This window comes from Petaurus breviceps, unplaced genomic scaffold (assembly GCF_028583685.1).
Source record: "Petaurus breviceps papuanus isolate PSGF00001 unplaced genomic scaffold, PetGlider_PUasm1.0 171, whole genome shotgun sequence".
Classification (NCBI taxonomy): Eukaryota; Metazoa; Chordata; class Mammalia; order Diprotodontia; family Petauridae; genus Petaurus; species Petaurus breviceps.
In genome coordinates this window covers 14,103,782-14,126,121 of record NW_027185754.1, presented here as the reverse complement: position 1 = coordinate 14,126,121, position 22,340 = coordinate 14,103,782, and the positions used below count along the sequence as shown (strand labels likewise).

Sequence of the window (22,340 nt, the reverse complement as noted above, 5' to 3'; positions counted from 1 at the left end):
GGGTATAATAATACAAGCAGAAATCTGAGGCTCTGGGGGTTTAGAGGCTTGCCCATCATCACAGTGTAACATAGGATTCAAATTTAAGTTTCCCACTCTTGTTTGAACTGAATTTAAATTGAATTCTAATCCAGCTCTTGAGCTACATCACCACACTACTTCTAATAAATATTGGTTGGTTGCAAAAAGGTCCCCTCTCTCCTCTCACAAAGACCCATGGCCCCCCTGGGGTGGATCAAGTTATTTCCTATTTCCACTTGTAAGGGTTTGTTTCAAATTCTGCTCATTTGGGATTTAGAACTTAAGGATCCTATGAATGTGGTGCATCTTTTCTCCCAAAGAGCTCCGCATCTCCTGTTATTTATTTCTTCACCTGCAGGAAGAGTCCTATCCAGGTCTGTTTGCTTTTAAAGGTATTGGTTGGTGCTGTTTCCTTTCAGATCTTGCAAAACACCAGCCTGCCCCAGGATGACATTTTAGCCACTTGACTTTAACTCAGTTTCATTCCTACAAGTCCTTTTTCCCACGGTGACACAATTGTCCTGTGTACTAGAAACACACCAGCCTCTCCACAGAGTACAGGTCCCTTTCCTGCCAAACGGCTCTTCTTTCCAGCTAGGACAATTGCTTCCCTGCAGATAACAGCCCTGCAATGCACACACGCACACACAAAAACCCCAAACAAAACAAAACAGAACCACTCGTTGGCTAACTGTTGTGACAAGTCAGGCAGCTTTTCTGGCAGGCCTGCTTTTACCATCTGCACCCAATCTAGGCACCCAGAATAGAAGCGCACAATTGTCGGGATTTAATGTTGGGGGAAAAAAAACTGCAACAGTAAATAGCAGGATATATCCTGCTGCAGCCATCAGAGCTGTGTCAAAGCACAATTAAAGCCTCTAATGAAGATGTTGTATAAAACCAGCACTCTGAATTTCCAGTAGTGAGTAGGAACACCACCATCCCAACTGATGTGATCAGTCTTTGAGAAGACAAAGATGAAATGGATCTTTCCCCCTCTCTGTGCCACTCACCCTTGCTACCAACGGGCATAGTACAAAGGAAATGCCAAGAGAACCTCTGTCTTGATTGTGGCATACTGGAAATAGCACCAGATATAGAGAGATGACAGTAACATTGAAAATATGTCTGTGGAATTAATGGCATATGTCTGTCTGTCTGTTTATCTATCTATCATCTACCTACCTTTGGACTGGACCTTTGATTTCATTGGTAGGGGAACTCCCAGTGAGTAAATTCCCTTTACCAATTCAGATTGGCACACCTATTTTTCAACTTACAATTTTAGAGAGTTTTGGGGGGCCATAAAAGTAAAATGACTCAACTGAGTCACAAAGTCAGTATGTGCCAAAGGTAGGACTTGAATCCAGGTCTTTCTTTGTTTTTCCCTTTTTTTTTGGAGGGCAATTGGGGTTAAGTGACTTGCCCAATGCCACATGGCTAGTTTTTGTTTTAAGTGTCTGAGGCTGGATTTGAATTCAGGTCCTCCTGACTCCAGGGCCGGCGCTCTATTTACTGCACCACCTAGCTGCCCCAATTCAGGTCTTTCTTACTCTGATTTTGGCTCTCTATCCACTACTCCTTGCTACCTCATGTACTGTAATATAATTTTGAACAAATACCTTGCCTTGCCAATTAACGTGTAAGAAGGACTCATGCTTTACTCATCTTTGTCTTCCCTCCAGCTCTAAGGATAAAATCCTGCTCATTTAACTTGTAATAAGGAGTGTAGAATGTGAGACATGGAGTTTTACATTTATTCTTATTTCCTAAGCATTTTCAGTGTACCCTTCCCTAAAAGTCTCAATATTTTTAGGCACTTCTCAATTAAATTCAAACCTCATACTGTGCACTGGACTCTTTGGATCTCCTTTTCCTCCATCTCCCCCTCCCCTCTCAGAATGTAAGCTTTTTGAGGACACAGTATTTTGTTTTACTTTTGTGTTCTCAGTGTCTAGTATACAGTAGCTACTTGCTCATTGAAATGGATGAATGAATGAACAAGTGAATGAATGGACCTTTGACCAAGTGCTCTTTTGAACTTGAAGGAGCAGCTCTTGATCTTAGAAAGATCACTTTTGAACTCAAGAATGAGTTGGCGAACATGGATGAAGGTCTGCTGATATGGAAAAATGTCTCCTACAACATGCACATCATATTTCATCTCCTTAATCTCGTTTCATGCTGTCTTAAAGATAATATGTGCCAGCCCTTCTGGAGCTACGTATATCCAAAGTGGCACCAAATTTTCAGCTCTGGTAACAGTTATGGTTGAAGTTGAACTCACAGCATTCTCCAGAAACCTTATCCACCTGTGATTATTAGGTTGGATTAAAAGGCAATGCAACTACAATTTCTTGGTCTTCATCTTGAGGAATCTGAAGATGTGAAATCCAATCACTTTGGTTAGTAGTAGGTGCTGATAACTTTGTCTCTTTCTGAAGTGCCGTCATGCCTGTTTAGTCTTTTGCAAACTCCTTGTGACCTGATGGTATCTCCAACACTGAAGAAGAGACAGCCCAGCTTAATACACCTTGGTGTTTCTGGCACATCTCCTTTCCTGGGGGGTACTCCATCTTGACAGTGACAAGAATGCAGATTTCACCAGAAGCACTAGGGCCCGGGAAGACTGTTTACATTATACCTCACAATGAAGAGTTATGGATGCTAAATTCCAAGAGAAGGCAGGTCCACTTGCTCACAATCTCTTTTATACTGTCTTTCTCCTTGGCTTCTCCAATATGGACACAATTTGTCAGCAGCTTCTACTGTGTTTTTGGTGGTGGCTAACAAGGACAAAAAGAGAACCAGCATATTTCGTGCCATGAAACTGTCATCCTCTAAGGACCGGTGTCTCCCAGAAAGCACAAGGTAGAGACTACAAGCCAAGTCCTTGCTGCTGTCCACACGTAGGCTGGACTAATCAATATCATATTACAAAGAGCACTTGGCCTCATTTATCCCTAGTGATGCCTGGGGAATCCTTAATACATTGAGTTTGGAAAGTGCAAGTTTTGCGTATTTGATGAGATGTTCCTTTGGCGGGCCTAGTATTTAGAGACATGCAGGAAGGAGCATATCTCCTTCACTTTTGTGGGCTGTGGGAGCTGACTGCTGCAGGAGGAATAGGGACTGGATAAGCTTCTCCTTCCAAAACAGGGTGGGACAGTGCTCCTTCCATGGTAGTGAGGGACACTAGAGGGGAGAAGTAGATTCGTTGGAAGGACCAGTAAAAATTAATCAATTCACAAGTATTTATTAAGTGCCTACAAAGTGTCCGGCACTGCCTAAATACTGGAGATACAAATACAAAAGAGACCCACAGCTCCTGCCCTAAAGGAGCTTATATTCTACTAGAAAGTTGCCATGTGTTCCCAGTTAAGCAGTTACTTGATATATACCAAAGAAGTGCACAGCTATTGGAACGGGTACTAACAAATGAGCAAATCAGAAAAAGTCTCTTCAAGGAGATGATACTTGAGCTGAGCCCTAAAGGGAGCCAGGGCTTTCAGGGGGCAGAGGTTAGGAGGGAGAGAATACTAGCTATGAGCAAAGGCATGGGGGCAGGGGAGAGAACTGAATGTATGTGGATAATAGCAAGAAGTCCAATTTGCTTGGAGTGTAGGGTATATGAGGGGGAGTAATGAGTAATCGGCCTGGGAAGATAGGTTAGAGCCAGATTGCTAAATGCTAAAGGAAGGTAAAGCAAGTATATTCCTTGTATCATATTCTCCCATAGAGCTAGCTACTTTGATAAAGTTCTTGGAATTTTATGACAGTGATATTAAATAGGCAATGATCATATCAATAGCCCTGTGATTTCAACTAGACGCTATTTGATTAGGAACCCCGCATATGCCTTTTTAAAAGGAGGGCTATAAAAGGAGTTTTGTGCATGAAGATCAGCAGATGTTTATTCAAGTAGGTCTCCTTGAGAGGCAACATGATGTCACAGAGTGTTAGCTTTGGAGTCAGGAAGACATTGGTTCAAATTCTGCTTTTGACAGTTAGTAGCTGTGTGACCTTGAGCAAGTCACAACCTCTCTGAGTTTTAGTTTCCTTTTCTGTATAATGAGGAGAATAATACTGCAGTATCTACTTCACAGGGTTGTTATGAGGCTCAAATGGCATGCTATATGTACACTGTGAACTTTAATGGTCTATATAAATGCTTGTTATGATTAATAATAATTACTACCACTGCTGCTGCTACTACTGCTACTACTACTATTATCACTACCACTACCATCACTGCTCCTATCACCACCACTACTATTGTGACCACTACCACTATCAGTAATACTACCAGTATTAGCAGTACTACCACTACTTCTTCTTCTTCTCCTCCTCCTCCCCTTCCCTCTTTCTCTTTCTCCTCCTCCTCCCCCTTCTTCTTCCCTTCCTCCTCCTCCCCTTCTTCTCTTCCTCCTCCTCCCCTTCCCCCTTTCTCTTCCTCCTCCTCCTCCCCTTCCCTCTTTTTCTTCCTCCTCCTCCCCCTTCTTCTTCCCTTCCTCCTCCTCCCGTTACCCCTTTCTCTTCCTCCTCCTTCTCCTCATTATCATCATCATCATCCTACAGGGAAATCTCTAGAATAATCTCTAGGTAGATGTCAACTAACAAGATTCTCATCAAAATGAATTCTATTCACCTATCCTTCAAGATTCGGTTCAATTACTGATCTTCCATGCAGGCCTCCATGATCAGTCCAGTCAAACATGGCTGCCACCACTAACAAAACACCCCTAGAGTATTCAGACTTCCTCAGTATCATTTATCACATTCTGCCCTGATTTATAGTTATTTGTGTCCATACCTTATCTCATTCACTAGACTAGAAACTTCTTGAGGGCTAGGACTGTATCTTATTCATTTTGATATCTCCAATGCCAGCATGGTATCTTATAGGTGGCAGGTCCTTAATAAATTTGTGCTGAATAAATGAATATTCCAATTAGAATAAATAACTCACACCCTCTAACACCACTGTCCAATGATAATGAAATAGGCATGGCTGAGCTTGCTGGAAAGTTCTCTTCTGCATCCATCCTTGAATTTCCTCTGTGGAATTTTTCAGTATCTTATCTCTAGGACATCTTGGTTAGCAGGTTTTTCTTTCCACATCTTTAAGCCAAAATATCTGAACTCTAATGCAAGTGTGGGGATTTTTTTTTAAGAAGTAAATTTCTGACTGGGCATGGTGTCCATTTTTATAATCCCTCAGTGAGGCTGAGCTAGAGGATCACTAGAGTTCAGGAGTTTTGAGTTGTAGTATGGCTAAAATTGATGGGGTGTCCATGCTAAGTCTGGCACCAATATGGAGAGCCTTTGGCAGTTGGGAGATCTCTAACTTGCCTAAGGAGGGGTGAACCAATCTAGGTTGGAAATGGAACAAACTAAAACTTCTGTGCTGATCGGCAATGGGATTGGGCCCAATGAGAGACCACTGCATTTCCAGACTATATGAGGTAAGAAGACCCAGTTAAAAAAAAAAAAAAAGATTCCTGGCTGTGTAACCTTGAGCAAGTTACTTAACCCTGATTGCTTTAAAAAAAAAAAAAAGATTTCTGATCTCTAAAATGTCCAGCACATACCCCTGGGCTGTCTATGATGTGAGATACTTAAGCTGACCAGGCATCTAGGGGAAGATTTGTGCTCATATGGTAGCTGTCCAAATAGCCTGGATAGTTTTTATATTCTTTTTCCTGTTCTGTCAGTATGGCTGAAGTTGATCTTCACTGAATTTCCCTCACCCCACACTTTCAATCCTCTGAATTGGGGTACCAGTGAAGGACAAGGTCCTTTGAAGATTTTTGTGTGTTGCCTTGGCACCCTCCCCAGTAGCCATGGCATCACCACTGGGCATTCTGCCCACTGAAGTGAGCCCTCACCTTGCCCACCATCTTCTTTCCAAGCTGTTTACAGCTCCCATGGCAACACACAGCCAACCCACCTTCATGGCAGGCAAGCAGTAACTATCTCTCTAAATCTATCACAGCCATAGTCTTAGCTGTCATTTTTCCATGATTAATTGAAATTTTATAATTCTCCAGCTCCAGTTTTATAGTATTCTATTGACGGAATGAGGTTCTTTAGTCCCTCAGGCTATTGATCTAAAGATGATCAGAAGCTCACACACTATGTATTTGTTCCTGTGATCCATATGGAGGGAAGCCACCAGGCAACAAAAAGGGTTACTGAACGACAAATTGTCATCTTTGGGCCCGCATTTCATGCCACAGCGCTCTCCTTCAGGTAGCTAAGTCTGCTAGAAAAGAATTCTGTGTATTTCCTTAAAAAAAGCATTGAAACAACAGATACATTTCAAGAAAAATAGTCATGTAAGTCCTATAATTCATTACAAATCCCATTTAAAAATAGCAGAGAGGTTTCCAATCCTTCACTCTAAAACCTTTACCAATTTCCTAATACAGCCCTTGGTTTGTATTTTTAAGTACAGATATTGCAATGTCTTTTGGCAAATGAGACATGAAGCACATGAGTGTTTGCACATAAACTTTTTGTGCAAATATGTTTTCGGCTAAGTAGGGCCCAGATGAGGCACAGAAAATGCTTCCTTGCCTGGCTCATGCTGGATTTGTGAGATGAAAGTTCTGTCAATCCCTGTTTCTTTCTCCTGCCTGCTTTACCAAAGCATCTTGCATAAGCCACAGAGGACCATGGTGTGATGTGTGTATGTGGGGGGGAAAGGTCCAACTTTGTCCTTTACACATTTTATTTCAGGACAAATTACTTCCATGGTGAAAATTTTTCAGTTCTTTCCTGAAGAATCAATGCTCTGACCATCCTTCAACCTGAATTAATGGTTATAAAAAGGGTGTATTCTCTCGGAGTGTTAGTGCAGACTTTGTGTCCCCATCCCTCTTTAAGGAGATTGGTGTGTTTGTCACTCTTCTCCTTGCCTGCTTCCCTGTTTAAGTTAGAACATCTCTTCTTTAGTTCCATGTGGCCAGGAAAGGTTTGGGTCAGGCGTTAGCTATTGAAAAGGTCATGGAGAGGGAAAATCTCCTACTTCCAACCTATTCTGGCCTTTTGATGATTATTGGTTTCCTGCAGGTCACAAACTCAGAAGGATTGGGGCCTATGGATAGATTCTGTCATCTGGCTAAATATTTAAAATGCAATTATCCTGGATAAGATCAATCTTTAGAAGTGTTACCACATATAATTTTTTGTTAATTGATTTGAATAAACATGTATGTATATATTATATATATGCATGTATATATGAGGAAATCAGGGAAGGCATTAATATTTATATATGTACCACTTATCAATAATTTGTAACCTATGGAGTGTGTGTGTACTTATGTATGTGTTTGGGGGTTGTATTCTCATCAGTCCCTGAGACCCCTGAAGGACAAACTGTGTATCTATGGCTACTGGGTTGTGAAGAGCTCTGACCCTGGCTGATTGCCCAGGGAAGGAGCTCTCAGCAGAAAGGTAGTACAGTAGCTGAAAGCTGTATACAACAATCTAATCTCCTGCCCCTCTCAGTTCTTCCTTGTCTATTGTGGCCTGAATTTCCCCTCCAGAGCAAGGGATTGGGGAGGGGCAGGGTAAATCTTCTGGGAGTTTTTCCTGTACAGCCTTTGTCTGAGGTCTCAGTCTGAATCATATCGCTTACCTTGGTCTAAAGATTCTCCTTAAGCATTTCTATTACACCAGGGTCATTCTCAGAATGGCTACAGCTGACCACACTTAAATCCAATTCACACACAAGTCAAGGCATCACCCTCATGATGTCATTGGTCCTCTGAGAAAGAAGGACAAACAACAATGGTTGGCCCCACCTAGAGATGAGATGACCTGGCACAGCCATTTGTGGAGACAGACACAGAAATCACAGCACTGCGAACATCTTAATAGCAAAAGGTGATTTAGAGGTTATCCAGTACAATCTTCCACTTAATTATTGCACCCCTGCTGGAATACTTCTGGTGATTGTAAGATCACTTCCTCTCAAGGGAGCCCATTCCATCCTTGGATATAGTAAGTTCTTCCTCAAAACAAGCCAAAACTCTTCTAACTTCTATCTATGTAGTAGTGTGAGTGAGGGGGTACAGAGCATGAGGAAAACCAAGGGAATCACAAGAACGGGCATAATTCCAACTTCTCAGATTATATGCTCTGTAACTTGTCGAAATGGACAGTCACTAGTAGGAAAAATGCTGAGCAAATCTCTTTCTAGTTGAGGTCACAATCTGTTTGCAACCTGTGTCTGATGGTATTGATAAAGAGATTCTGCTGAGGGTACTGAGAACAGGTGGAGAAGGTAAGATGTGTACTGTGCTCTTCGTGCTTAGGGGAAACAACTCATAGGGAATAGATGACTGCAGCGGTGGCCTCAGGCCTTGTCTGTCTCTCGAGCTCCAGCCCTGCACCCACAGCTGCCATCTCAACCTGTATGTCCCAAGGGCATCTCAAAATCAACATGTACAACAATAACGACAAGAAGAACAAAACCTCAACACCCTTTCCCCTAAACAAACCTCCTCTTCTAGGCTTCCTTGTTTCTATAGAGGGCATCTTCCCAGTCACCCAGCTTTGGAACCTCAGAGGCAGTCTTGTCTCTTCTCTTTCCATCACTCTTTAAATAGAATCAGTAGCCAAGCTGTGTTAATTTTCCTCCAAAATATTCCCTTGTGCCCATTCACAAAAGCTACCATCCTGGGGTGGGTACTGATCACCTCTTACCTGAACCTGTTTGGACTTCCCGCTTTAATCTCTCTGTTCTTCAATTCCATCCTACACACAGTGTCTAAAATCATCATTCTAAGGCCCAATCACACAACTTACCTTCTCAAAAACCTTCCTTATTTCAGTCGAGATAGGAACCTGACTCCCACGCTCTATCACCTTCAGGACAAAATGCAAATTGCTCAGCATGACGTTGAAGGTCATCCACAATCTGGCTCCCACCTCCCTTTCCAGACTTATTTCACACCACATCCCCTTGACACATTCTTTATTCTAGCCAAAATGATTTCTTTTTTAGGAACTCAACATTTGAAGTCCCATCTTTTATGTGCTCTCTCAGACCATTCCCAGTGCCTGGAAGGCATTCTTTCCACCTCTCAGAATTCTTATCTTCCTTCAAAGGTCAGAGCTGGTACCACCTCTTTTATGAAGCATCCCCCTAATTCCCTGTAGTTAACACTTTCTCTTTTTCTACCTTAAGTGATCTTATATTTACTTATCTCTGAACATGTAACTCCCAGTAGAATATAAGCTCTTTGAGAACAGGAACTGTTTCATTTTTGTCTTTGTATCTCAAGCAGCTAGTAGAGTATATTGCAACATAGTAGATGCTTGTTTGCTGAAATGAAATGAATTCCACTTTCCACAAATGTATTCCTCTCCAGGCTGCCCTCCTGATTCATCTCCACAGAACTTTCTGTACCATGGTATAGAAACTTCACCCTGGAAACTCACTTTACCCCTTGACAACTCACATTGAAAGTACTGGTACCTCCACCCCCGTGGCCTTTCCTGGCCTCTCCATTTTAAGGAGGAAGTCATAGCCAACGATGTCTTCACTCTTCTCCAGGGTACACCCCTGATTCATTTCTTCAGAACTTCTTTCTACCAGGCTATAGATCCAGGAAGCTCACTCCACCCCTGGACTACTTCTCACATAGTTAAGTAACCTCAGCCCCTGCAGCCCTTCTGTCTGATTGGCTAGTTCCTCTCAGAACCTGTATTTTACAGAGGATACCCAGGTCAACTATGTTTTTATTTCTCTTCAGAATAATCAGATTGTTCTTCAGTCTCAGAAATTACTCTACTATGCCCCCAAACCTGGTACTCTCATTTCTCCACCCCTTCTTCTATTTTCAGCTTCCTTCTGTGAGTGGTCTTCTCACATTAGAATGTAAATTCCTTGAGGGCAGGGATCACCTTTCTTTCTGCTTTTAATTTTATTTCTGCTTTTATTTGAATTACCTGCACTCAGCACAGCACCAGACACATAGTAAGCAATTAATAAATGCTTGTTGACTAAACTTGAATTCATAGGCAGCCTGTGGCAGGAGTAGATTGTGAAATAACAATAGCAAGTAGAATTTCTCATCTTAGAAAAGAGAATTTCAGCGTTGGAAGAGACCTTGCAGATCCTATAGCACAACTCCTCATTTTACATGTGAGGGAAGCCCAGAGAGAAGAGATTTGCTTAGCACACACAAGGAGTAAGTGGCAGACACAAGATTCAAACCCATTACTAAATGTCCATATCCCACTGTAGCTCCTCAGGAGAGATAGCGGACATGGTCTGGCAGATTTGGTTTCTCTCCATATTGGTCTGTATCAGCCTCCATAGAGGTGGAGAAGCCAAGGAACAGCCCTGTTGGTAGTGACTACTTGGTTGGCTATAGCCTTTGACTCTGGGCCCAATGACATGAATTCCGTAGACAAGGATTCCAAGACCAGGTTGGGGATGGCCCTGGCACACTTCAATGATTATTGGTGTTGGGGTAATTGGAAAAGATAACCACCAGCCACACTTATCCTGAGGATTCTGCCCTCACCCGGGCACTGAAGAAGCTCTCCTGGCAGCAGTCTCTTTGAAGTCAGGCCATTCAGTGTGGATGGTGCTGTGCCCATTGATATCAGGGTCATTGTTTCCAATTTCACTAATACATATTTGGATGGTTCATAGTAACCTGCTGCATTTCGGATATGAAAATGGGATTCCATTTTACTATCATTGGGATGTGGATCCTGAGTTGTGCTTCTAATAATGGGGATGGGGTACATTAAGACAGCTATATCTTCTTCCCCTATCCCTTTTATGACCAGTATAAGTTATTCTAAGGAGGCCTAATTAGGGGTATGGTAAATGGAGATAATCCATTTAGTCTAGGCAGAAATAAAATGTGTCCTTGACCTTAAAAGTCACTGTTTCTCAACTTCTGCCAAATTAATCTTCCTAAAGCATCAGTTTTATCATATCACTCCTGGGCTCAAATCCTTTAGTAGTTCACCAGTGGTCATAGCAAAAACCACAAACTTCTTAACTTGGCATCCAAAGCCTTAAACAACCTGGCCCCAATATACCTCTCTGTCTTTATCTTCCACTATTCAACACAAACCTTCTGTTCTCCCAACCTGATCTCTTCATCCCTTGAACAATTTAGTATATACCTCAAAGATCAAAAGATTGAGAGCTAGAAGGGACTTTAGAGATCAGATCTCTTGTTTTATGAATGAAGAAATACCTTCCCTGGTGGGGAAAGTGATGTGCCAAGCAGCAGAGGCAGAATCTGAACCCTTCTGATTCTAGATCCATTTCCACACCTGTACCTTGGCCTACTATGCTTAAAAAACCTTTCTTCCTTTTCCTTCTTGATTTCTTTCTGGCTAAATCCATTTACTAGTATCCAATTCAAGTCCTATCTTCTCTATTTTTTTCTCCCTAAGCATCCTAAGTTCCACCTGAACTCATGGCAGTATCATGACCTGGGTAACACTCATTTGTCATATCACATAAAGCCCTGTGACATTTTATCAGGTGGTCTGACCATTTCACTTGTCACGTGTGCATCTTGGCTTTTCAGCTGGACTGTGAGTTCCACAAATGGTCCTCAGGACCACATCTTTTCTTCTGTATATGTAAAGTTCTATAGCCCATGGCAAGGTGTTCCACATAGACTTATTGAACAGACAAGCCTTTTGTTTGTTCTATAATATATATAATAAGTTGCTGAGACACATCAAGATGAGGGGGGAGGGTGTTCAGTCTCTATCTAGCCATTTCCAATTAAGTTATCTAAAGACATTTTACCAGCCAGTTATTACATAACTACTCAACCATTACTTCTCTCAAAAAAAAAATGGGAGTGAGGTAATCAGACATGTCACAACACATCAAAGGACTGAAGTCACTGGTTGGGAAATTTAAGGAACTTAAGTCCCTACCTGAGTAAACTCAGTATCAGCAGGAGGCAGTGAATGGACAAATTGTGCTAATGTCAGTGTGGTGTTTTGTCCTTCTCCAAGCACTTTCCTATTTGATGGGGCTAGGAGACATAGTGGGTAGAGCACCAAACCTGGAGTCAGAAAGACCCGAGTTCAGATCTGACCTTAGACACTTACTAGGGTCACTTGTGTGACCCTGGTCAAGTCACTTAACCTTTGTGTACTTCAGTTTCCTCATTTGTAAAATGGGCATAATGATAGTACCTAACCTAACTCCCTGGGTTGTGAGGATCAGAGATATTAGTAAACCACTTAGAACAGTGCCTAGCACACTGTGAGTGCTTAATAAATGCCTTCTTCCTTCTCTCCTTCCCTCTCATTTGATCCTCACAATAACCTGGCAAGATTGGTTGAGTAGGTATCATTATCTCCCTTTTGCAGATAAAGAACCTATCGCCCAGGAAGTTTCAGTAGTTAACTGAAGATGAGCTAGCTAAGTGGAGTGGCAGAGCTGGGCTAGAACCCGAGATCTCCTAATCAGGGTCTTCATTTCTGTGTTCTTCCCACCAAGTTGCCTAAGTAAACTCAGTTGGAATTTTTTTAAAGCCCTTCAAATTACATCTAAACCCAAATACAAGGGAAGGTGGAAAAGATGCTTGTGGAGATTTGGCGGGAACCTTACCTAACTTTTCCTGACCAAGGAATTTCTGAGAAATGCACTCAGTTTGATTGGCAAGAAGGAAGTGACAACAAGACTCAAACTACCCCTAGGAAATAGAGCTTAATACTAGGCATTATGCACATTTTGCAGTTCAAAAGACAGAATTGTTTTGTTTTATAGAGAAGCACAATTTGAACTTTTGAAAGACACAGTTTGAGTCTCAAGTTTGTTCTAAATATGGTATCCAAGAGCCGGAATATTCCTTGGCTCCAAGCAGAGACAGTCAGACTAGCGCACAGTCAGCCTGGAAAACAAGGCTTAGAATCCCCTGTTGGCAACTGTGTTCCTGCTTTTCTTCTAGGTGCCTTGAAGCAGTTTCCCAAAACAGGCTCCCTTGCATTATCACCAGGACCTGCTGTAGCTTCATAACACCAAGCACTTGAACTTTAATTAGAGATGATAGGTTGGAATCAGACACCCACTGATTGCATCCTTTTTTTGTTGTTGTTAGAATGCATCTGCACCTTCCTTTCTGCCTTGGGTCCCTAGCTCTTTCTTCTTCAACACTCCCCTCCTCTTAGTTACCTCAAAATAAAACAGCAGCAGCAACAGCTCTCTGGGTATCACTTTTTTTTTTCTTCAACCAAAACTTTGTAGCAGAGAGTGGGATGGGAAGGGGGGATTAATTGGCAATTATTTAATTTCAGAATTGATCTAAATCATAAGTCTTAGAGCTAGAAGGAAACTTATAGATCATTTAGGCCAAGACAGCTTCATTTTGCAGAGGAAATCCATAGTAGGAAAAGTGATGGTCCCAAGGTCACAAAGGTTGTGAACTGGAGCTTTTCCATCCCAAGGAAGTCTGAAAAAGACCCAGGCATCCTTTCTTTCCAGGTCAGCAGGTGATGGGAGAGGAACATTTTGGAGAACCTTGCATTTTCTGTCAGCCTCCACAAAGGAGTTAAAGCTTCAACCCAAGGGGCTCTGATCTAATGAATACCAGGGAATCTGAGCAGTATTGTTAGATCAAGAGTTTTATAATTAAGGGGCAGAAGGGATACTGAAACTCAGGCCCAGGCAGGAAGGGGCTAGTTATCCCTACCCAGTAGCACCAAATTCCTTGTCTGCAGAGACTGGCTTCTCTGTTGAATAATAATGAACCCAATAATCTCAATAAGTACTAATAAAACAACCCTGCTTTAGCTCACTAATATGCAAACCCATAGGGGAGGAATGGGTTAGTGTCAGAACTGGAGAACTGGCAGACTGTAAAGGAAGTGGAATTTTTTTCTTTCGGGGGTTTTGCTGCTGTGGACATAAGGTGATGAGGTCAGAAGAGAGTCGTAACAAAAACAAAAGATCTTTGGCATCCAGAGGTGGGAACATTGCTCCGTGTTCAGGAACTGTATTATGGAGGCGCCGAAAAGAGAAGTCAGTTGGCTAAAAACAGACTTTCAAGTTAGGACCATAGACTGCACCAACTCCCCCCAATCCCAAAGGCAGCAGGAACAAGGCACAGAGGGCTTCAACTACACCCAGTGAGAGGGGATGGCTTGTCCAGGGGAAAGAAGGGTCCTAACTAACCACCAGAACATACAACCAGGAAGAATATAAATTGCAAAACCATCCAAAGGGAATGAGGCCAAGGAGAAATGAGCAGAGGATGGTAAGTAAAATAGAGAAAGTACGTCGGATGGAAAGGGAACGAGAAAAGGGAGGCAAAGTTACACAAAGAAAAGCAGGTGAAGGCATGGAAATGTGGGTGTAAGTAAAAAAATCTACGAGGGCAAACGAGAATAAAAGCATATTCGAATAAGCATGGGGCAGTGTGAATGCGGTGTGTGAATGTGTATGCGTGGGGACGTTAATCTCCCCGCCACATACACGCACACACGCACGCACGCACGCAGATCTAGGGGTACACCTAGCACCCCTGGAGGCGTTTGCGCTGACGAGGCTGCCGGGGTTGCAAGCAGGTGGCCCAGCTCCCACCCGGCTCGGCGCTGGCGGGGGTTCTACGCACGCGTCCCGCCCCCTCGGTCCCTTCCCACTCTCGCCCACCCACCGCGCAGGCGTCTACGCTCTCTGTAACTGACAGCCCCGGCTACTGAGCTAGACGGGCTGAGTGACCGTGACCATGACCGTGACCGCGCCCGCTCCCGGCGGGGGGTCAGGCTGACTCACCCGAGCCATGCCTCTGGCGGAGGATGACCGCCCTGCCCGGCGGAGGCGAGGCCGAGGAGGCGGCGGTGGCCGCGGCGGCGGCTGCAGCTGCGGTGGTGGCTGCGGCGTTGGCTGCGGAGGCCGCGGCAGCCCCGCTCCCGGCTCCCACAGCTGCTCCCACGACTGCTGCGTCCGCCGCTGCTGCTGCTGGGGCGGCGTTGGCGACGCTGGCGGCCCCGGCTCCCCCCGGGGGCCGCTTGTCGCGGCCAGGCTCGGAGGTGGCTCGGCCGGCGGCCCCGTGACGGCGCGGGCCGCTGCTCTGGATGTGAGACACGGCCTCGGCGGCCTGCATGTCCGGCGGCGCAAAGCGCGACAGCACCCGCAGCAGCGCTTGGGCCTTGTGCTCCTGCGTCTCGTCGTCGCTGTAGTCCGACACCCGGCATTCGTAAACGCCTTCGTCCTGCCGCCGCACGGCCGACAGTCGCAGCCGGTGCGAGATGTCATTGCCCTGTACCCGCACCGTCTGCAAGAGAGGCGACACCGCGGGCCCCGGGGTTAGAGGCCACCTCCTCGCCCACGGAGCCCGCGACCCCCAAGTGCCATCTCTGTGAGCTGGCACAAGACCGACCCCAACCTCCCACCCACCCACCCACCCCGCAGGACCCGATCCGTATCCATCCTCCCCCAAGCACCCTCTTTCACCCACTCCATGCATTAACTTCCCCTCCTCCCTCCCATCCCCCCACAGCTTACTCTGATCCCTATCCAGCCTCCCACACACAGATCTCCTGCACTTGTCCGTGCATCTCCTTATTTGTATCAACTCCACCATGCCCCTTCCTTTCTTTGGTACCCAGATATCTCCCCTACTGCATAGCCCCTGGGCAGCATCTTGTCTAGTTAGCCTCTTTCTTTTTATTCCCTCCACCAAACTCTCCCCTTTGTATTATTAACCCCCTCTTCTAAATATTTTTTTTAATCTTTTCTCCTCTCTTCCCCATTTCCCTCTCCTATTAGCATCCTCTCTTGCTTAGTCTTCCTACAGTACGTCTTCAGTCTCACATCACAACCCCCACTCATAGAACAAAATCAGTCCATTATTCATTAACTTCCTTATGTCTACTGTAATCAGTTCCTTCACTCTTCTATTAGTCCCTCTCCCTCTCTCTTTTCACATTGCTCTTCCACTGCATTTCCAGGAAAGGCTTCAGTTTTCCTGATGTATTTTTGTGGGTTAAATTAGGTATCTGTTCCCCCCACCTTATTACTAGTTAATGCTCTTTCTAAATTCAAGATTGTCTGATCCTAGGCCCTTTCACTTCTTAGACACAGCAAGAGTCTCAGCTCCCTCCTAAGGAGAATTGCAACTGTATCTTACAAGACCTCAAAGCTTTCATGATAATATTCCACAATCCCCAAGGAGAAATCAGATATTACAGCTAGTGTGCTCTTCCTCCAACATTCTAAAACTCACAAATCATCTATTTTTCAAAATTTTCATGTTGCCCCAACAAAGCAAACTATTCCTCTCCTTTAGCCTTCAGTAGGAAATGTTCTGCCCCCTTCATTCAATGAATGATACTACCTCCAAACAATACAATTACATCTCTAATTCCCATCCTTCCTCACCCTGCAACAATATATTCCAGATCCGTAACCTCCCTCAGTCCCATACCTCAAAAACTGGCCTAACACAAAAACAACAAATTGTATTGTTTTCTAGACACACTAAGGTGATGTGGTGAAAAACTGTTTAGCAGCATAGGGGAGGAGAGTTCTTCTGAGAACTGATAGGGGATATTCTGGAAAAAGGGAGGCAAATGATCTGAGCACACAAGTGGTTGCAAATAGTGGGAATTTAACATTTGCTGGGAGAAAATAAAGGCCAAGAAGTGAGCTAGCAAAATGAATAGCATTTAGCACATGATCTGGGATGAAGTGTTTTTACAGGTGAGAGCAAATCAGGGAGTGGAGACAAATGCCATGTTCTCTTGATTTACAAGAAATGAAACTTGACTGGAACAAATAATAGCAGATGGAGCCTTGACACTTGGAAGCAGCAGAAAAATGCAAAATTACAAGAGTTCCATGAAAGCAGTTTGCTCTATTAGGTGAAACAGGCTAAGGTGAAAGGATGTTAGCTGTGGGAAGAAAATCCACCAAGAGGGGTCCCCCACACGCCATAGCTGTTGCTCTACACTTACGCTGATTTTGGTTGCATCCTTATTTGTTACCTAAAATGCAAAGAGGGAGAGATGTTAGGCTACAGTCTCCTACTTTATAGAACAGCATCTCTCAGATTAAAGGAGATTCTCATACCAGCTGTTACACTCCCTTCAGAGCAATTTCCCAAATTTAATATTTGGGGAGCCTGAGGCAGGATCTGATTGTTGTGTATGCTGATTATGGATGGGGACTTCTGATTGGTAGGGCTGTGTGGCACATTCCCAAAGGCAGATGGGACTTCAGGGTACCTATGTCCCTACCCTTGCAAGCAGGAATGCACTGGGAGTTGCTACCCTAGATAGTGGGGGATGGAGGAGGGGCTTAAACAACACTGCTGCAGAACAGCCTTAGGGCTTGTGGGTGGGGAAGGAGGAAGAGTTAAGTGGATACTCAGGTCAGGCCCCAGGTTTGTACAAATAAAACTTAATCAACAGGCCTTAAGGGGAATAGATGCATCCCCACAATAGGAAATGGAGCGGGCTGCCACTACAAACTACCTTTGGGTCTATTTTCAGTTGCAACTATGGTGATGGATCACCTGCATATTTTTCTTATGTCTCTCCACCCTCAACACACTGGTGGGATTCCCCAAATAAAGGATTATCAACTGGAAGGAGGTTCTTGTATCTGGGGAGAATGTTTAGCATTCCCACAATACTGGTGACAAACAAGACTCTCAGAGCAAGGGGACTGGACTCAAATCAATCCAGGAAGGTTGGAAAAAAGCCAGATTGGGGGAGGGGGCATTATGTGCACCAGAGCCAGTGGAAGGCCTTAGCTTCCAGTGGGTCTCTTCTGGTGGAAGATGAGTAAGGGAAAAGATTGGTCATTTTTGGAGGTAGATTGATTTCAGCCTCAGGGTTGGGCCCTACCGCTGACCCTTACAATTCTGGGCCAGGGAGAGGTTCAACTTAGAAATGCTCCAGTTTGATGCCTCTTGTCTTGGTTGGATTAAGAGCTAGGCAGATTCTGTATTCTTTCATTGATCAAATGTGATAATGTATGTAACATGTTTTGCACACATTGAAGCTTCTACATAAATGCTGTCATACTTATCATTATCTTTGGTCGTTGGAAACCCATATCAGAGATGCTTTAGGTTCATTTCCATATGCAGTGACCATGGAGGGCTAGAGAAAAGGACTGAAAACTGCTCTTGGGAAGGTATTTTTTTGGGGGAGGGGGTAGTAGGGAGGGTGGGAGTGGGGAGTGGAGCAGAGGATAAAGTGGTGGAAAGGAGTCAGGGAGGGTGGAGAAGATGGTTACAACTTCCCTACCATCAAAAGACTCTCTCATCCCACACTGGCCGGCTGACAGTGACCATCCCTTCTCAATACACACAACAAGAAGTGGGGATTTTACTCTCGCCTTTGTTGGATCGGTAGCAGCAGGGTGAAGGGTGAATCTGTCCCCTCTCCCTCCCCTCTTCTACTTTCCCCACCTCCTTCCCCAAGGGTGTTGTGGATGGGGCTTAATTCTTTTACCTTGTTTCTGCTGCCAGGGGCACTGAGCGCTAATTCGTGGGCCAGCTCCCGGGGAGGGTCTTTAAGATACCACCACTGGATCTCCAGTGAGTAGGAGGTTGATCCACTCGCCCGGAAAGCACAGGGCATCTCAATATCTTCTCCCTCCCTAACAGTCACATCTTTGGGGACTTCGGTGAAAGTAGCTGAGAGGGAAAAGACAGAAGTGACAGATCGGGGTTGGTTGAATTTGAGGGCCGTTGGGAAGTCTGGGTTCGAATTGGATAAAGGGCGAGATAAACCCAAACCAGCCCATCTCGCAGTGGCCAGAGCTAACCATTTCCCAGAAGATATTCGCAGAGGTCGGGCTCAGGTTCAGGTGGCTAGCTTTGGGAGCAGAGAAGGTAAAGAAATCAGGTCTCCCTCTTACAGTTTAGCCCTGGGCTACTATTACAGCACCATTCTGGGAAAGGAATCCGGGAGCAAAGTTTAGTCATGCATCTCTAGAGGAAAGAGCACTTTGCAGGGAAACGGTTACATTCTCTTAATATTTTCTTGTAGGATTTATCAAACTGTGTGTGTGTGTGTGGGGGGCAGGATTGGGTGGGGAGGCATCTTGGGTCTTTGGCATCCGTCCGAGGTTTGACTTGAGCCATGTCTGCACCCCCTTCCTCTGCAAAACCGCTTTGCTGCCCTTATCCGCAACTGCGCCGCCCCCCCCCCCCCCCCCAGGTTGACCTCACACCCGCCCCAGAGCAGCAGGGGAAGATCCCTACAGCCCCTCACACGCTGCACCAGACCCCTCCCCACTCTTCCCCAAGAACTAAAATCTTTTCTTCTCGGTTAGCACAGAGCCTGGCAGCCTGTAAGGCGCGGGGCACCCTCAGCTCCTGGCTTCTGCTTTCAGCACCAACGGGAGCTGAAAGGATTGAGCGTCTGTGAAGACAGATACTGGTTGATGGAGCCCATTGGCACTTGCACTATTTTTTTTATATAAGGATGTAAAAGCCGCTTTACGAAGTACTCGTTCCCTTCGCAGTTTCAGGTCCTATTCACACCCCAATACTCTGCCCCTGAAGAGGCGTCTCTAGGTTGGTGCGCCTAGGGCACATTTCTCCCATATCTTTGCTTTCTGAAAAGGGTGGGTGGGAAAATCTTCAAAATCGCCCATCGACTCCCCTTCTTCTGTGCCCCCTCCCCCACGGCTGAATCAGGGAAAGTTTAGGACTCACCGTTGGCTATGAGGAGCAGCGGGGCATGCAGCAGCAGGTATCGGAGGGCGCTGATCGGTCCCCGCTGTTCCATTTCACGTGGGGAGAGTTTGGAGAGCGGGCCGAGGGGACAAGCGGATGTGGGCGCGGGGCGCGGCTAGGACATCTCCAAATCCATGGCCCCCCGACCGGCTCGGACCCTGGTCCAGCTTGGGTGAAGGAGGCTTGTCCTCCCCTCCCCGCCGCCACCCAAAGCCACCAATCAATCCCTTCTGTTTTATTTTCTGGAGAGCGGGAGAGAGGGCGAAGCACGGGGGAGGGGCTGGTGCGCTAGAATGGGAGGAAGGATAAATTCCACAGGATGGGAGGCGCCGGTCGCCCGAGGGTGTGTGTGCGCGCCGGTGCGCTGCCAGTGCCGGTCCGTCTGTCCGGCAGCCTGTCTGCCCTTCTGTCTGTCTGTTTCTGTAGCTCGATCTCCAAAGCCAGTTAGTCTGATGGGGAAGAGGGTTTCACTCGGCTCCGGAAGATCCGCGATCTAGTATCCGCCAGCGAGGCAGGGGTCCCGGGCACCGCGCCAGGACCCATCCCCCAATGTCTCTCGGCTTGGGTTAGCCGGGAGGAGGCGGGGTGAGTCGGCAGCAGCGCAGGGGTCTCTGGCTCAGCTTTAGGAACTCCGGCCGCAGGGCTACCCCGCAGTAGGCGCTAAGAAACACTGGCACTGGGGAGCCACTCAAGAGCCGGGCTCTGCCTTCTCTTCCTCTTCTCTTTCTGTCTTTTTCGTCTCTCGCTTTTTTCTGCCCGCCGCCGCCCCCCCACCCCAGCCTCTTTCGTGACTCTGCCAGCCAACACTGCTCAACCTCAGAACGGAAATCTGACGTCCAAGCGTAACGCGTTTTTGGTGATAGCCGGTCCGGAGAAGCCAAAGGAGAGCGAGAGAAAGTGGTCACTGTTGGGGCTCTAGTATCCCTTCCCACCCTGCACCTGGGGTTGGATTCGCCAGAGCGTGACTCCTCTCCCCCCCACCCCCCCACCTCAAGCTCTTCTTCCCTCCCTCCCCCAGCCAGCGCAGTTCCTCTAGATCTCTAGTGCAAAAATGGATCACCCCTGCATCCCAGAGGATGTCCTGCCTTGTGCTTCATTTTTGGGGGCCTCATCCCTGATCTAGACCTCCCCCACCCCACTAACACATTGCGCCAAAAGCGCCCCGCAGCGCCGCGCCGCGCCCTCACCCAGTGCAGACCACTTCCCACAGGGTGGGCACTTTCTCTCCAACACCTCGTTCCAAATTGCCTTAAAATTCTCCCCAGCACCCTCGGGACATTCCTGGTGACGTCTAGGGGGAAGCGTCCCTCTGTCTTCCGCAGCCCCTCCCTTCCTTCTTCCCCCAGCTTCCCAGCTCCCAACTTCTTACCTCGGTTTCTTAAGCAGGCTGACCCAAGCAGCTATCAAGCCCCAGTCCATGGCTAGGGGAACGCGAGACCAGTTAGAAAAAGACAGCTAGGAGATGGGGGAGGGGCGGGGCGGAGGAGGCGCTGGGACCTTGGGGGTGTGCGGATGCGCCCAGAAGCAGGGGGCGGTTGGCGGTGGGAACCAGAAGGGAGGACCAGGTCCCTAAGAGTGGAGCGGGCACCAGAAGTCCGCAGTGGATCACCGAGAAGTGAGCTAGGAGCAGGTGCCTCTGTTGGAGAGAGGGAGCTATGACTGTGGGAGATGGGAGGAGGAGGCTCAGGAGAAGTGGGGAGGCCAGGAGGGAGGGACGGAAAGACGGGAGGGAGGGATAGGGAAAAGCGAGGAGAGGAGGGGTCGCGAGAGAGAAGGAGGATGGCAAGGACAATGTGGAGATAAACTAGTTGATTCAAGGCTGGGGAGATTTCCAGGAGGGTTAGGATTCGAGGCTTGTTTCCTACTCCCTCTTAATCCCCTTCCTCCTTTTAGCTCCCCAACCCACGCTGCACTAGAGGGAGTTCCCAAGGAGGGGGGAATAGGAGTCACTTCCTCCAGGCCCATTCCCGACCTTGTTTTCGGCCTTCACTCCGCTCCCCCTCCCCCCAAAATCCTACCCACAGCTGCTCCCTTCTGGAGAACTCACATTTGAACCCCCAACTGGCCCCGGCTCACATAACTGAATTTGGGAGCCAGAAGTACACCCAATTCCATTCTCTGCTAAGTAGAAAAAGGTTGTAGACTCTAAGGAAAGCAGGGAGCAGGAACACGCTAGGTTCTTTTGAGTTGCTTTTAGTAACTCCTCAGGTGTAGGGCCTTCTTTTTCTCCATTTTCTACATAGATTGCTCTTTCTTTACATGATACTTTCTAGCTTCTGGTCACTCATTCTCTACATAGCAGTATTAAGTGTTTGTTGAATAAATTCACACAAGTCCAGTAGAATGTAAGCACTTTGAGGGCAGGGATAGTTTTTTTTTTTTTCATTTATCTCCTTATTCTAAGGTTCTAGCATACGAAAGGGTAATTAATGACCTCTTGTTGGATTGGATTGAATTGGTTAGGGGATTTCTTGATATTGAATCACCATTACCAAGTTCTTAGAAGGGAAGTCAACATTTGGCAAGCCCTTGTTTCCACTCCAAAGGCCTTGTCAAAGGCCTTGGGCCAGGCTGGCTGGAAGGTATCTTTCTTTCAGCTGAAGGTACATGTAAATTCCA

General features: G+C 46.1%; 1 protein-coding gene across 1 annotated transcript in view; it reads right to left on the bottom strand.

Annotated features, from left to right (window-relative positions):
• The window catches only part of VSTM2B (V-set and transmembrane domain containing 2B), a 54,108-nt gene extending 32,595 nt beyond the window's left edge, over window positions 1-21,513 (bottom strand). The window contains exons 1-5 of the mRNA XM_069082570.1: window positions 21,091-21,513; window positions 19,701-20,550; window positions 18,490-18,674; window positions 16,984-17,013; window positions 14,801-15,302 (exon numbers count right to left, since the gene is read on the bottom strand). Coding sequence (XP_068938671.1) covers window positions 14,801-15,302; window positions 16,984-17,013; window positions 18,490-18,674; window positions 19,701-19,773 — 790 coding nt within the window. The 5' untranslated portion in view covers window positions 19,774-20,550; window positions 21,091-21,513. The remainder of the gene's footprint in view (window positions 1-14,800; window positions 15,303-16,983; window positions 17,014-18,489; window positions 18,675-19,700; window positions 20,551-21,090) is intronic.
• Between the last annotated feature and the right edge of the window lie 827 nt (window positions 21,514-22,340).